Source organism: Apteryx rowi, unplaced genomic scaffold (genome assembly GCF_003343035.1).
Source record: "Apteryx rowi isolate R43461 unplaced genomic scaffold, aptRow1 scaffold_631, whole genome shotgun sequence".
Classification (NCBI taxonomy): domain Eukaryota; kingdom Metazoa; phylum Chordata; class Aves; order Apterygiformes; family Apterygidae; genus Apteryx; species Apteryx rowi.
The window spans coordinates 259672-276330 of record NW_020450907.1 but is presented as its reverse complement, the minus strand read 5'-3'; the positions used below and the strand labels follow the sequence as shown (position 1 = coordinate 276330).

Sequence of the window (16659 nt, the reverse complement as noted above, 5' to 3'; positions counted from 1 at the left end):
AATTTACCAGATATAATTTAATAGTATCTTGGTGAGCTATTTCACCCAGACACACTCTTCTGGCAAGTCACACCTAGATTAAATATCAAAGATCAGGTCTGCCTAGACAGATTCAGGTGAGTGTGGTACATATAAGGAAGCTGTTTAAAGTACAGAATACTGGTCTAAATGAAAGCAAACTCTTAGATGGTTAATACGACATAGCCCTGCCATCTTGACGCTTCACCTTTACGGCAAATGGAAGATAGTGCAAACTGGACCATAAAGCAAAATAATTTAACTTAGTAGCCACATTTCTATAGAGTATGGGAGGAGAAGAGGAATTTTGCTGCTAAGGAAGCGAGAAAGGAGATAATTACAATAATCAAAATGGGAGACAAAGAGCTCCTGAATATAGCTGTCGGGCTAGAAAGAAAGGAAAAAGTTGGATGATTGTGGGGTTGCCAGATGATTAAAGTGATGTTGTCATATTTGCGAATATTATGTCTGGATATGAGCATATGTGGGGTGTATTGCTTGTTATTCTGATGGCTGTATGTACTGCATCTTCCGTACAGTCACTGTCATGCTTTCTGTGCATTGAAATTGAATTTTATGAAAAGTGTCATTTGAAGTCTGTTGTAGACACACATGCACGAACACACACATATGTTTTTACTTGCTCTACATTTGACAGGGATACTATTTCTTTTTCACCCAGCTCAGAGACACGCAAATCAGATCAGTGTCTTCCTTCAAGTTTTGTTAGATTCTTCAGAATGTTTTAAAGCTTTAATTTTTTTAAAGTGTCTAGCCTTCTGGGTAAAAGAAGCTTTCTCCAGGCTAAATTGACACTTGAGTGTCTTCTTGAGCCTCTTGCCGTCTGATACCAAGAAACGTAACATTCCTATTACACGGATAGGTGAGACTGTCTTTGAAACTTATTTAGAGGTTTTAACTTTCAGGGCATTAATTGCAGAATGTAGTTTGGTAGGTAGCTTTGAATTTTATGCTGGCAAAAATGCAATCTCATGTGAACCTGGGAGGAAGAAGATCTGATTAGGGAAATTGATTACAGTTTTCCTCTTTTAAGCTTTTGTTTATTTTGCTCTCTAGCATTAACCTTACCTTTTTCTCCAGAAAGATTTTTTTCAGATATAGCCCCTGTTTTCAAGTTTATATCTGTGCTGTTCTAGTTCTCTTTAAGAATACAAAACCTCTGCTGCTACTTTTCAACTTCTGTAATGATCAACTGCTATAATGATCTTTCTAGACTGCAATTTATAGACCTTTCAATGTTCTTGCACATTCATTCTGCATGCTATTTCTTCATATTTAACTGTAGCTGAACTTATGCTTTCCCCTCAAGAAAATGTTTGATTGATCTCTATGATTGTTTGCAGATCTTTTCACGAGTGAGTGTTCTCTGAACTCTAGCTACATTATTTATCTACCATAGCTGTGTATTGAACAGTCTTGTCCCTAATTGCATTCCACCTTAAAAGAATTCAAATCATCTATAAACTATTATGCCATATTTGGTTTTGGTTTTTGGTTTTGTTTTTTTTTTTGTAAATTCAAACTGTAAGCTAGTCAAAAGGTTTTCTGCAAACAATTTAAAACTTTCTCCAATATTTGCCCAATCTGTTTGGCAGGAAATATCTTAGCTGTGAATATCACATTGAAGGCACACTAAAGTAGAATAGCATAGAAAAGAAAAAAAATAGCCTTCTAAGAAGACATGAACTGTAGGTAAGAGACCCTGGCACTGAGAGCATTCAGAATAAACCTCTATGCTAATTCATGTGTAAAGCAGATTCCAGTAGGAACTACGTTCAAGGAAGTGCAGACAGTGAGACAGTGCAAGATACACCATTAGACTGACAGCCCTAGAGGGCTGCAGGGATGTCTCATGTCACAAACATAACTGCAATAGTGCAAGAGAGAGAGTGAAATATTTCTGAAACACAACTAATCACAACAGTGCAACAAAAACAGTGCAACAAAAAGTAGAGTACTCTCAGTCTTTATAGCTGGGGAGGGCAGAAAGAGGGGAGGTGAAGCAGAGATGAATGGGGCATGTGAGATAGATGTTTAAATCCTGCTTATTTAGGGAAATCCCTGATTACATGACTGGCTTTTTAAAGTAACTCTGGCAGAATGATTTCATTCTCTTCCCATGATGAAGAATTTTTACCTCCTTCTCAACAAACTGCAAAGCTCTTTTTAGTTTCATAACTATAAGGCAGCTATTTCAAAAGCTCAGAGCACAGTCAACTCAAGAAAAAGTCAAATATTTATATAAGTACTTTTTGTTTAATTTGTGTATTTTTGTCAGAAGAAGAAGAAGAAAAGAGTGCTGTTCTTGTGCTGCAACACAAACAACTCTAACAAGGTCTTCATTTCATTTCAGAAGTCTACAGAACAAATGAAGAAAGTACCAACTATTGTTCTGTCTGTCTCTTACAAGGGGGTCAAATTTATTGATGCCACAAATAAGGTATGTGCAATTGCTGAACATCAACTTTTATTCTTTAGCAATAGGAATGCTTACAAGGCTGGCTCTGTAAGAGCACCAAGCCACAGAGTGGGCAGATTTGCACTTTGTGTTTTCTTTCTTTTTTCTCTTCTCTCCCAAATGGATGTAATCTGAGTGTCGCTCTCCAGAAGCTCAGTCTGGAGGACAAGTGAAGCAGCTTTGATGGCTCGTTTGGAAAACACTGTGTCCAACCCTCTGCCATTAAAAGGCAGCTCATCACAAAAGACATTTGGCAAGGGGCCTCTGTGGAATCCTTTACCATAGTCTTTCCTATGCAGTTCCTTAACTCTACAGAAAATACATATGTATTTTTTCATCAACATAATTTTTTCTAAAAAAATTAAACTATAAAGATTTCTCAACAAATAATAATGTTGCAAGTTTTTATTCAGAGCCAGCCATTAGTAAGAGTAAGAAGCTTGAGGCTTGAATTTCCTTTTCAAATGTAAGAGCCTCTCTCAGAGGTATTTTCCTGGTACTAGATATTTGACTTCCTGAACTGCAGAAGCTTCTTCACAATTGTGATTCCATGTTTTTTTTCCATCTTATTATGCGGCACTGCCCTGTTCTTTGTTTTTTACATTTTTAAAATGCATCTAACATCTTAAAAAAAAAGGCAGAAATTAAAAATGGGAGAACTTAGTGATGGATGGGACAATGGGTTATTGCTCAGCCAAAGTAAAATGTACAAGCTCCATAAGCAGTAGTGAAATAATATACAAATTTCTCTTCTTTTGATGTCTAAGATGGCAAGAAAATGAAATCTACACTAATGCTTGCATGTGAATAGAAAATAAATTATCTTTTCTGATATGTGACTAAAATTTGCTAAACAATATAAAACATACATCAGGCAATCCAGCTGTCTCATCAGTTTAATAATGTATATAACAGCTTTATGTTGCTGAACATTCAGACCACACAGTACATCTAACCCCCTATCCTTCAAACTTGCCATATCAGTCAGTTTATAAAGGTGTTTAATTAGAACTGGGTTTTAAGTGAAGGAACAGAAGTGGATTTGTGATCTTCTGCTACAGTTTGGAAGCCATTTCTAGGATTAGAAGATGGTATGAAAGAAAAACAGAGGTGAAATTACTATTATGTCAAGTCTGACCTCTTTGTTAGAGCAGACAGGCCAGGGATTCCTGTCAGCTCCTTTTTGTTCTATTGATTCAAAATTGAGCTTCTACAACCCTCATTTCCTATACGTTCTCTGATGTGCCAGGCATAAATCAGGACATTGTAATGTTATTAACTCTAACTTGGACAAGGCTGTCTTCAGCTCTTAAATCTCCTCTGTAGTGTAAAAGACATAACTGCCATGTCCTTAGGTTTAAAAAAAATTAAGAGAACAAAAGGAGCTTCCGCATCTCTTTATATAATACATAGAATCTTGTATGAAAAGGAAACTTAAAGGAAGTTTGGCAAATTGTATTAGGTAGCTCTAGACCTGTCCCACTGAAATCTTATACCTCGTAGTACAATAGATATATTTGATCACGGTAAATAATGCCACAGTCCTGTGTTGTTTCTCAAGTGGGAGATTGCTTTCTCTTCAGTTCAAAATCTGCACTGCCTTTCCCTTCTGTAAAAACCAGGTAATAGCCCGCAACTGTCCCAGGAGCATTGTTATCATCCCTGTCCACAGTGTGCTGTACCCAATTCCTTCAAGACCCAAAACAGATTAGCACTAAGGTGAGATCCTATTCAGACTTGTACTGCTTCCATATGAGCTTATAGTTGACAGCGCTGGGCACCACTTATCAATAAATGCATATTTTTTAATGACAAAAATAGCTAGCAGTTACGTGCTTGAAAACTCAGCTCTCATGGCTGTTCATCCTTTTACTTCATGCTACCAAGCTAAGAATTTGTATTCCAAGTTATAACAGGCAAAGCTTCAGGTAACAAAGGGGCTCTGACCTCATTCCACTAAAGCTATTTCAGTGGCGCCTTGAAGCTTGGCATGACACCACTTTGACATGACACCATTTCTTTGCAATTGAGGCCAGAAAGAAATTGCTGCCTAGAAAAAGTAGATATTCAGAATTTTCTCATGGTCACATCCAACCCTAACTTCCGGGCTATTTCTGCAAGAAGGTGGGTTGTCTGACACAATGTAGGCAAGCAATGTAGGCTGCTTATCAAAAATTTGGACTCTCAAAGGTATTTCCTTGGCAGAACCAAAACTGACTTTTACCTTCCCTGCTGTTTCAGAAGCTCTGGAGGTTCCTCTTGACAAACTGAGTGACTATGTTTAGAGTGACCTAAACTGGTCTTATATTGTCAGTCAATGCCTAAGAAATGTACCCAGAACAGCAAACCAATTCATAGCCTTTTAATTTCTACAGGATAAGACTATGGTTCTACTGGAGTAGTGACCTTAGGAAACAGTAACTGCATGCACTGAAAACATAATTTTTAAAGGAGTTCACAGAGGATATTGCACAGAAGCTAGGGTAAAAAGCTGAATTTCACTACTAGTTTTCAACCACAAGATTAATTTTAGGTACACTTTATTTTATTCAAAACAAACTTGATATGGATATGTTTCCAAACATCATATTATTCAAAGTAAAAACATTAAAATAATCTGTATAAGTTCTGACTAAAGTACAAAACCCTGTATCCTTCGACTCTGATCACTTAGGAAACCTTTCAACGTAGCTGAGCTCTTTCCCCATACACTGAATAAAATCAGTTGACTACTTTGTGGCTCATGATTTGGCATAAATATTTAGCATGATTTTAAGACCTTCCAAGCTTTAATTCTTTCTCCTCTTTAAACTACAATGTTATGAACACAACATCAATGATGATATATTACAGCTGTATCTGTGGGTATCTAAATCCCTGGTTTGGGTATAATTGTAATTCTAATCAAAATCTTTATTGAAGGTAAAAGTTATCAAACTGAGAACAAAGAAAATAAAATGCTTAAAGTAACATAAAAAAAACAATGATTGTTAACCAGAGAGTATAAGTATCTTTATATATTGGCATCCATTGAAATATAAGTACTGGTTTTGTCATTTTTATGAATAATGCATTATAAAGAAATACTCAAATATGTTGCAACAATTTAAGATTAAGAGGATTATTTCATGTCTTCAGTAACAGTTTCCTTATCTTGGTTTTACCACAATTTGAAATATGGAATGCTTTTTTTAAGATTTTCCTAGGCCATTATTTCTTCAATTAGTTGTTAATATGTCTTTTCGAAAACTTGACACCTACATACAAGGGGGAAAGTTGCCACTTAGCAAATGAAGGAAGATATGGTAAAGCATCTTAAGTGACTTAGTTGCATACACTTCCTTTTCTTCAAAAAAAAGAGGGGGAGAAGAGAAGGTGGGAAAGAAAAGACAGGAGTGGGGGAAAAACAGAGATACTCAGAGATTGTTTTAATTTGAACAGATGCCACTAAGGCAACAGCAAATCACAGATCTCAGGGACTGTGACACTACAGATGTCGTGTTCTTTGGTGCAATACAGATGTCATACTGCAGCAGACTCGTTCTCTTTGTTTTTTTGGGGAAAAGCCATAGCTACAGTCAGTAAGGCCACAAATCGGAAAAGCAGATAGGCTAACCTCTGAGGAAATTCATATTCAATGAATCATTCTTCTGTTTAAATAAGTCATTTGAAATGTCTGTGTTGCTGAATCAAGGCCTGATCATAAGCCACTCTGCAGTATCTTCTTCTCTCTGGCTTCATGGTTCCTTTGGCCTAAACACAATAATTTCATATCAGTATTATATGCAATGAATATTCATAATTTTCTCCAAAGCTTTAGATGATAGCTTTTTTTCTTCCATTCGACAGACATGCCCCACCTTTATCTTAATAGTATGCTATAGCTTACACTGGCTGTTGCAAGTAGTGTTGCTCGGTGCATGAACAGTTTAATTTTTCTACGTCTCTCTTACAGGATGCTGTTGTCAGTAAGTGGAGAAAAACTGCCATATCCTTCTGTAGTGATCTTTTAACCAAACAGAAGCCTTTGAAGAGCTCTGGGTTTCAATTATAGTTATAATTGAAATTATAAGTCATGTTGCTTTTTCTTGAAAGACTATAGCCGAATTTCTTCCAACACCATATGCAAATACTTGGATATTGAGCCTCTAGGGTTTTACCAGATCCTATCAGTAGACTGAAACAGTATCATGTAGTGCTCACTAGACACAAAACCAGCAGCATCAGAAGATGCTAATATAGTGTTTTGAAACAGCAGTTACAGCTGTATGCTGAGAAATATGCCTCTTTGTCACAGGATGCTGATAAACTGTACAAAACTGTAATTGGAAAGACAAGCAGGAAGACTCTAGAGCATAGTAGCTTTCTATCACATTGTCATCAATTGTAGATCTCATTGGAGAGGGTCGGAATTCCAGTGATCTGCGTAAGAAGATCACATGTGGGGAGTATTAAATCTCTTCTTTTTAAGAAAGTTATGAAATACTTCAGCACAGCAGCTGAACATAAACTCAAATCTGAAAACACAGCTTTTAAGGCTCTTCTACATTTAATTCCTAAATTGATTGAAAATATTTTCTTTAAACAGAATATTATTGCTGAACATGAAATACGTAACATTTCCTGTGCTGCACAAGACCCTGAAGACCTTTCTACATTTGCGTACATCACTAAAGACTTGAAGACTAATCACCACTACTGCCATGTATTCACTGCGTTTGATGTGGTCAGTTTATAGAAGATATTTATTTAATAGCTCTTTGTGAATCATTGTTTCTGTTAAAACCTTTTCAGGGTATATGGTGGTCAATGGAAGGTATCATTCATTTAGCACACAAAAAGACTAATCTAATATGAATAGTAATAGGACGTTTTGGGAGAAAATCAAAGATGTCCCATCTGAAATAATTCACCTCTCTAGTCTCAGTTGTTGACTGTAAAACTAGCAAGTAGCTTTGTGTAAAAGCCTTGACACATAATTCTTCTAACCTAAACTACAGGCAATTGCCTTGCAAGAAGTTGTTAAAAAACAAGTTTGGCTACCCATTCTGAAATCTCAGCACAGCAAATAAACAAATCAGAACTTAAGCATTCCTTTAAACTATTCTCTGTTTTGTGCAAACAAGTGGCTCAATACACATCATATGCAGTGTTCAAGCCTGCCAAGTAGTAGACCCAGGAACTAGCTTAGACTGAGTCTTAAACTGAGTCTACAGGCTGTCCTAAATTTCGGAATATGTTATAAAATCTGCGTAGTCAGCGAAAGGCTAGTTTGGAGGTTTCCAGCCTTTTGGCTTTCACCCTCATGTGCCTGCCCCGTGCCAACCAGCAAGGCAGGGGAGAAACAATCAGCTGAACTGGAGCAGGAAGAGGGTTGGATGCTTTCTTGGGGGGGCCCTCTGAGTGTGGGCACAGTCCACATTCACAAAGCAGATGCGGATTGCTTATAGTGGCCTTCTGGACCAGGGATCAGATGTTATCGCAATGAGTGATTTCTTCAGATTTCTTAGCCCTGTGATTTCCTGAGTTTCAGTGTTCAGCTGGATCAGTCCCAACAACTCAAACATCTTCCACAATGTTTTATTTAGACTTTTTAACATTATATTGAATAAGCTGAAAATCTGGTGGTATGAAACTGCCTCTGCAAACATATAGAAAGTATATGAAAAATTCTGTATTAACTATATCGTATTTATTTTAAACAGAGAAGAGAAACATTTATACATTTATCAAAGAGGACAGCACACAGATAGCTAATTATATATCTCAAGAAGTCCCAGGGATATTTGGTTACCACAGTGAATCTCAAGACATTTGAAACATCTGAAGAGATCTGTATGGAATGTTGTCCTCTATGTGTTTTTTGTATAAAAGATACCCCTGTAAATAATAACAATATATTATTGGGTGGCCTCTCTGTTCTGCTCTGCTGTCTGTTTATCATGTCAGTGGGAGTTTTAGCTTAACAAATAATGCAGATATAGACTTTGGGGAAATTTTATTTTAGCAGCACCTTTGCCTTTTGAAAACAGATTGTGTTTATTTTGAAAATAGTAAGTTCAAGCTACAATTCTTACTTTCTTGTTTCAATGCTCTTGCCTTAAAAATCTCAGAAATGTTATTTCAGGAGAAGTCCTTAATTCTCCTATTATTTTGGTAGAAAATGACATCATTTATGTCAGAAGTGATTTATGCTTCTCAAATGGCGCTACACAGACTACTCGTGTCTCAAGAAACCATGAACATGTGTCAATTAATCTGTCATATGGTTCCCAACTAAATTTGGTGAAATGGCTAGAGGCTCTAAATTTTAGGACTAAGAGGGCTGATTGTCCAAAAAGTTTGTGAATACTTGCCTAATACCATTTGAGTTAAACACAATAGAAATTTAAAATAATATTGAAATCTAAAAATATTTTAATATAGTACAATGTGTGAATTCTTGAAACATGCTTACATGAATGTAAATAAGCTAGATCAAAAAAAAATAGAGATGTCTCAACAGAGGCTTTTTATTTGTGACTGGGGAAACAGCATTGTAGAGTGATGGCATATAGGAGAGTTTAAATAATAAATATTCTGGAAGGTAGGTTAGAAGGAATTTTAGACTTTTTTTGAGTTCTTTCATTTAAATTGTATTAAAAGTTGATAGACCACAGTCAACAAGATGTTACATTATATAGATATTAGTGAAAAATGAAGCAGCTAAAATGAGACTGATGATTGAAACTACCAAGGAATATTTAAATGGATCAGGAGAAATAATAACCTAATTTGACTCAGAATATTGCATTTTCATTTATAAGTCTAATAACTACACACAAACATACACCCAGGTAGTAGATGAATGTCATTTTCTCCTTGCTTGGCAAGGAGAGAGTAGTGATTGGAATAATTCTAACATTTTGCTCGCTTCCCATACCTTATGAATAGTACTTAATACCCCCAAGCATTCTTAATGGCTATTTTAAGCAATACAGATAGTTTAATGTCCAACTGTCTTAACGTAGTATTCTCCAGCTACATAATCCTCAGTGGGGTGTTGCCTACTCAAATATGCTCTTTTTATGTTGTTTTATTTCTCAGGATCTAACACTTCTGATGCAAGTTCAAACTCCTGAAAAACAGCTAGATATTCAGAACATAAGCATACAGTAGATTAAATTTTCTGTTTAAAGTCTAACACTTTTATGTAGCCTGGTCTTTCAGTTTAGTAATAGAAACAGTGCTATGACTGTACATTCAACTTCCCTATTCAGAGTTGCAATTCTATAATCAAAATTCCAAAAACATCAGGCTTCAAGAATATTTAAGAGGAGGACTGGGGGAAGGAGAGGATTTATTGATCAATATTTGAAATCCACTTCACTCTCATTCACTTATGTAAAGCAGAACTAAAACTGCCAGTGAAGGACTTCCTCTGGATAAACAAACTATGCTAACAGTTCCTATACCAAACTCCAGTTCACATATGAGAGACATCCAAAATAATTTTGATCAGGTATTCCCTCATTTCCTGACACACCTATGAATAGATCACAGCTGGAATAAATTGGAACAATTTCTGCTCTTGTTCACATCAAGGATTAGACTCGTGATCTGTATAACACAAAGACTTTTCTTCTTCTCTGTATCCTTCTGTCTGTCATTGCACAGATTTATGCTGGATAAGAGAATTAGGAACTGCTACTATCCATATTTAACAGAGAAGAAAAAGTAAATGCCTTCAGGTCTCTAAACTTCTGTTTATTGTCTTCTTCCAGAAGATTAGGGAACTTAAAAAAAAAAAAAAAAATTGTTGAAAACTCTTCTCTCTTCACATGGTCATCCGGGTAGGGTCAGTGTGGCAACCCCACCACCACAGAACAGAGAACTTCTCTCCTTTGCAGTAGCCACAGAGAGCATGCTCAGAGACTACCATCTCCAGGTAGATAGATACCATATAAGATAGAGCGTGTGTAAAGACATTTCAATTCTCCCCAGCAACCTCCTTGAGATGCAGCACACTCAGCTACAGGGAACCTTCAGCTCACGGGCAAATGATGCCCTCCTGTATGTCTAGTCTCCATCAATGGCTTTTTCAGTGGCTTAAAAGGCCCACTCTAAAGGCTTGATTCTGTCTTCCTGTCGCATAGAAAATAGCTTTCTGTGCCACCTTTGAAGACAGGAATGGATTCAGAAGTGTGCCATCTGCCACTGTTGTAAATCCAGATGGAGAATGGATCAGGAACTTAAGTTGCAGGACTGTCTGTTCATGAAAGTCTCATGCAACCCATGAGTCCACAGCTGTAACAAACAAATCGTAGACATTATCTCTTCATACATCTTTCTTTCCTGAATGCCCCAAAGTTCACACATTAGGGAGGGCAGACAAATGCATGTCATCTTCAGATCAAAAAAAAATAAAGTTTTCTGGTCTGGAGGGATAAAGCACTTACTGTGTAAATGCATATGTATGTCAGCTATGCATCTTAAAGAACTCCAGTTAATAGTAAGTAATTTGTCCTTCCTTTTGGGCTTTGGTAGTAGAAATCTTATTATTTGGCCATGAAGACTCCATTATGACTAAGAATTAGGCAAGTGATTACGTCCCAGGAGACCGGAATTTTGAACTGGGCTGAGATTTTTAGATTTTTCCCATTAAGTTCCCATCCACCCTGTTCTGTTTGATTTTTCCAACAGGAATGTTAAGTTCAGTACCTTGAACATAGTCCTAACTGACATTCCCACACATCAGATGTAGTAGGTAGCTCACACTAATCATCTGTGAGACCCAAAAGGAAGCCTCTTCAGTAAATTCAGCCTTCAAAAAAGACTAGATTTGACACTGATTTTAAAGGGAAAAAAATCATTAAGTAAAAGCAGAAATGTCTCATTATATCCAAAGCACATTTTAAAAGAGGCAAAATGTTAGCTTTCCCAAAAAATCCTTTGCAAGTGACATTTTAGTTTTTATAGATGAAAGACAAAAATTAGCAGTTTTATCCTCTGTCTTAAAATATTCTTGAAGCTGCAACATAGCCTTACAGAAGCGTGAAAATATAATGAAGAAGCAGTGCCTGCTGCATCTTATACTAGCAACTTATGCAGTAAAAGAAAATCAGTTAAAATGTAACAAAACAATTAGCCATTGTAATAGACTGACTGAATTGAAGTGGCAGAAGAATAGTGACTCAGACTGGCACTGGGGCGTTGAATTGTAACATTACATTGCAAACAAGGCAATTGACCTCAGTTTCTCATACCGCAGAAATTGTTGCTCGTAGGAGTTGGCTTACTCATTTTTCTCCTCTGCCATGCCAAGGGAGGGAGAGGACTGCAGCAGCGCTGGGAAGCACCGTGGTTCTAGCAGTTTTGCTTCCTTTCCAAGGAGCTCGTGGGGTGCTGTAGGGCTAAATGTCTTCCACAATTATCAGGGGGATCTACAGCTTTTGTACTGAACCTCCATCTGGGAGACAGACCTGTTTCTCCTTCTTTTTATGTCATATGTAAAATTCAAATATTCTCCTCAGAGCATCAGAAGAATTTCCAGTATGCTTTTTGTGGTTTTGTTTTCCTCTCCAAACCCCAAAGGAATCCCACTCTTTCCTCTCCAGAACGCCCTGATAAGAAACCATGCAAACCTAACCTTCATATTCCTGCCCTAGTACTGCACATGAGAAATCTCTCAAAACAAACTTATTTGCTTCTCTTTTTTTCAAATACAATGTTGCAGATACCTGTTTTACATTTCAAAAGAGACGATTTTAAAGCCTTCCTTACCTCTGTTTGCACACTTCACCTCTTCAAGGCTCTACAACAGTACATAATGTATGAAGTTTATGTACAAATTCTGATTCAGTTTACATTTAGAATATGTTATATTTCAAAATATTTATTAACCGTAGAAACATTTATATGTTTCCAGTGGTTATCAGGCTCCAGACATGTCTATTTTTTTTTCATTTTACAGACTACACAAGAAAACAAATCATAGTAACTTCTGACAAGAGAGAAGCTCCAGACTACATTGCTTATGTCTTTGTATGGCAAACTCTCTGCTTTTTTCCACTCTTATCTCAGATTTTTTCAGGCCTGTCTCCCAGAGACCTTTTTGTATGCCACACTGGATGGTGCTTTCTCTCAATCCCACTAGTATTACAATCTGCTTTTTATCCAAGCCATTATTATAATGGCAGTCCTATTGATGTATTCCTTATCAATAATAGCATCCACTGTAGATAATCGCATGGTGCTACAGTGCACTATCTTATTGTCATGACAGCATATCAAGATGTCTCTAGTGTAATAGTCTTGTGCTATTAATATGTACACTCCATTTCAAACAACACTATTTTGTACATTTTTAATGATTATACTGAATTGTTCTTAATGCCATGACCAGTGTTTTGCTAAAAGGCAGACCACTTTATCATAATAGTCTCTTTAGCCTTTCATTTATGACTCCACTGGCAAACTACATTCTCAGTGTTTCCCAATCCTGGACAGTTTCCTCAAATTAAAGGGGAGACAATTTGGAGACTATTGCTGTCAAATCAGGCAGACATTTTAATTTGGAAAGCTATGAAACTTTGGATAGCTTACTGTCGTGAATGCAGTCATAACAGCTGAGCATATCCCAGTGGAGAAATATAGTTGTTTTTCTGTCTGATCTAACACAGACCAGAGTTGGCATCTTTGTAAGAAGCTTTTATAATGAGCTAAATCTGCCAAACTGAACCTATTCTTTCTAAGCATACATGTGTGATAACAAAGGGATGGAATTTCCTCATGACCACAGTGAAACTATAGTGTATGGCATGAAATAAGATGCTTATCCTTTTAACTGTACATCTGAAATTATATCAAGAGCATGTGGGAATTTTAAGAGTTTCACATAGTTTCATAGTAATACACAATGGCTTCCAATCTATGGTCTACAGAGGATCAGGAAGGAGGGACTAAGTTGCAAATTACATCTAAGACATTTATGAATTACTCTAGGGAGACTGCAAGACACAACAAAGAAAGCAAGCTTGAAGGCTTGTGTTTGCTCTGCAGGGGTTTGAAATGTTATTGGAAAGTTTGCAGAAGCCTGCAAACAAAAATACCAAAACAAAACCCCAAACCTGAAAAAAATTACCATAGAATTTCACTTGAGATTTGTATTTTGGTCAAACTGGAAACTCACAGCTGCTTTTTAATTGATGTAAAGCTACACTGAAAAAGCATTCATACTGACTCTCTCATTCCTCATTCATGTTTTGTAAACTTTTCAACAGGTTCTTTTCCACATATCCAATAAGAATTTAAAGTATTCTTAAGACCAAGAAACTGGTTTTATTCTTGAAGAACCTGACTTCTATAGAAATACACATGAACTCCTCAAGCTTACAAGTATACTCTGATATACCAGTTTAAGCTCAATCTTTTTTAGTTCTAAAAAAACATAACTGTGAGAAAGCGGAGCATTTACTTTCATGCATGCATAGCTGCAGTGCATTCACGAAGTGGAGCATGCACTTCTGACGTTTGCCTTTTGTCTTTTGGAAATGTCACACTGAAGCTGCAGAGCAATCCATTTCCTTTGCTGCTCAGTGCAGCAGAGTGCTCTGAAGCACACGGGATGGAAAGCAGTGCGTCAGACTGCTCACTCTGGAGGAGGACAGGTCAGCCCCAGAGCAGGTCTGAAATAAAGCTAGGTGAAACATCAAATACGTGCAATAGTGTAAGATGGGTGGTATCCTGAGAGCAGGGGATACAGGGTGAGCTGGGGAGGATGGGGGATTAATGCACTTGTTCTAAAAAGAGATGACATCCACCCACTACTGTTTTCATGTTTAGCAAGACAATGTTTTTAAAGTTTTTAGAAGTAATTATTTTCACTACAATAAATTACATTTAGATTGTCCTTGATCAATAAGATATCAAGTGAGAGATGTCAAAAATTGTAGAGACTTAGCAAGTTACCACCAGGGTGTTTTTAATTATTTACATTAAAAATCACTGCTATAGGCAGTACTACCTCTCCTCTTGTACCTAAAAATACTTCAACCTAATGCCAATTTTAAATGTTATTGTGTTTTTTTTCCCAGAATTTAGCATATGAAATCATTCTTACACTAGGACAAGCATTTGAGGTGGCCTATCAGCTGGCACTACAAGCACGAAAAGGGGGCCATTCTTCAACGCTTCCAGAAAGCTTTGAAAATAAACCCTCCAAACCTATTCCAAAACCACGTGTTAGTATTCGGAAGTCTGTGGTAAGTAGAAAGTAGTGGTACATGCAAAAAAATGAAATTCAGCTATAAAGTAAGAGTTCGTATATGTAAAGTTGTATAAATTAATATACCTGTTCAGTCAGAAAGGGTCCATGTCTCAGCTGCGCCACCTCTGCTTATCACCACAAGGTCAGCAGAGTTGTATCACTGCAGCATGATCAGCCATCTGGAAATCTGCTCATTTCAGATTCTTTCAGTTTAAGAAGTTGCCTGGCTAGTATCATGCATGGTCTTTTATAGTTCTGCAGAGCTTTCATTGATTCAGTCTAATTCCAATGTATTATACTTTTTTAAGTGCTGAAGATTGCAGGCAGTGCATGCTTCTAAAACTGTTCTGTTCCATCTACTTCCCTGAGATTAAATCAAGAAATAAAATCAGCACCACACTTATGCATTAATTCATGTACAAAGTTATTTCTGAAAATCTTATGCTAAGTTTTGATATATGAATTCTTATCATAAATATCTCCTGTTGGTAATTAGATTTAAAAAACAATCTTCTGTAGATAAGTACAGAGATTGCAACCCTAAACAGCCTTCTAGCTGATCTGGTACATGGTCGCTGCATACGCAAATCAGTATCTCACAGATTCTGAAGTTTGGTTTAGAGAAGATTGCCAAACTATGAATCCTAGTCAGATTACAAATCCAAATCAATTTACAATGATCCTCTTGTCTCACCAGTCAACTTCTTTTCTTGCCCTTTTTATTTTTTTGACCTTTAGCAGACCCTCCTGTTTCAAAACTGTCCTTTCTCTAGGATTCAGCATACCTTTTCAATATTTTCTTTGGAATCTCAAATTCCCAAGAATCCCACATTGTCGGAGCCAACACATTAATTGTCTCAATTTAAAATGCCATCCTGAAGTGCTTAAATGACAGAGAAATATTATTTTATGGCAGCGCTTTTCAAAAGATTATGAAAACTATTTTACATCAAGTGAGAATACAGGCACAGTGTGATTTGGGAGAGAAAGGGGAAAAATGACTGCATGCTGTATCATAATCACTGGATATAAAATGAGAATCATACTCTGTGATACTTAATTATTGGATGAGAGGAAGGGGAAAAAACATATGACTGTATGCTGTGTAATCCATCCCCCCCCAAACCTTCATACATAAAATTTTAAGAAAGAACATTTCCTGATTACTGATGCCATCATCTGTCTCAACATTAAAAGGACTTCTCAGGATCAAAGGTAGCTTTAAACATAGTTTTAACTAACTGTGATGCCCTATAGTTTGGGGAGTAGACACAGCTCTGATCTAAACAGTAGAAAGAAGGCAACCATAAGTGCACACACAGGTGTGGAGACCACTGCACTGACTGCTGTAGATTTTAAAAAGGGACTCTATTGATATAGAATTTGTTCTGTATTCTATTAATTTCTTTAAAGAAAAAGCTTCTGCTAGAAATGCTGTGCACAGAAATGGTAACCCATCCGTTTGCCTTTGCTTTAAAGCAGATAGATCCATCCGAACAAAAGACTCTTGCAAATCTACCATGGATTGTTGAACCTGGACAAGAAGCCAAAAGAGGCATTAATACCAAGTATGAAACTACAATTTTCTGATACAAAACTGACCCCCTATTCCTTGTTGTGCCTTGCACTCCAAGCAGTCACAGCACAGCCTTTCCTATATGGCAACGTTTCAATCCAGCAGAGAGGAAGACTGCACCACATGAGTGGCCTTGTAACTAACAAAAAGGCTGATAGTCATTTCTGGTGATGTTCTTCTTCCTGCAGCACTGACAGAAGAATGACACTATATGAAGACTTTTCAAATTACAGTCTACAAGAGGAGTGAGAAAAATTATTTTTCATGCAGTTCTCCCTTGTGACTCTGCCACAGTGCTTTCTTTGGTTTCTTATTTTAGAATTCTACTTTTTAAAAAAA

The 16659-nt window shown here is 36.8% G+C and overlaps 1 protein-coding gene across 6 annotated transcripts in view; it reads left to right on the top strand.

The window, feature by feature from the left end:
* The window catches only part of LOC112974842 (ankyrin repeat and sterile alpha motif domain-containing protein 1B-like), a 201465-nt gene extending 185131 nt beyond the window's left edge, over positions 1 to 16334 (top strand). For all 6 annotated transcript variants that reach the window (XM_026084225.1, XM_026084224.1, XM_026084223.1 and 3 more), the window contains 4 exons: positions 2393 to 2479; positions 7086 to 7223; positions 14572 to 14739; positions 16227 to 16334. In XM_026084225.1, the coding sequence (XP_025940010.1) occupies positions 2393 to 2479; positions 7086 to 7223; positions 14572 to 14739; positions 16227 to 16334 (501 nt within the window). The remainder of the gene's footprint in view (positions 1 to 2392; positions 2480 to 7085; positions 7224 to 14571; positions 14740 to 16226) is intronic.
* Positions 16335 to 16659: the final 325 nt, after the last annotated feature.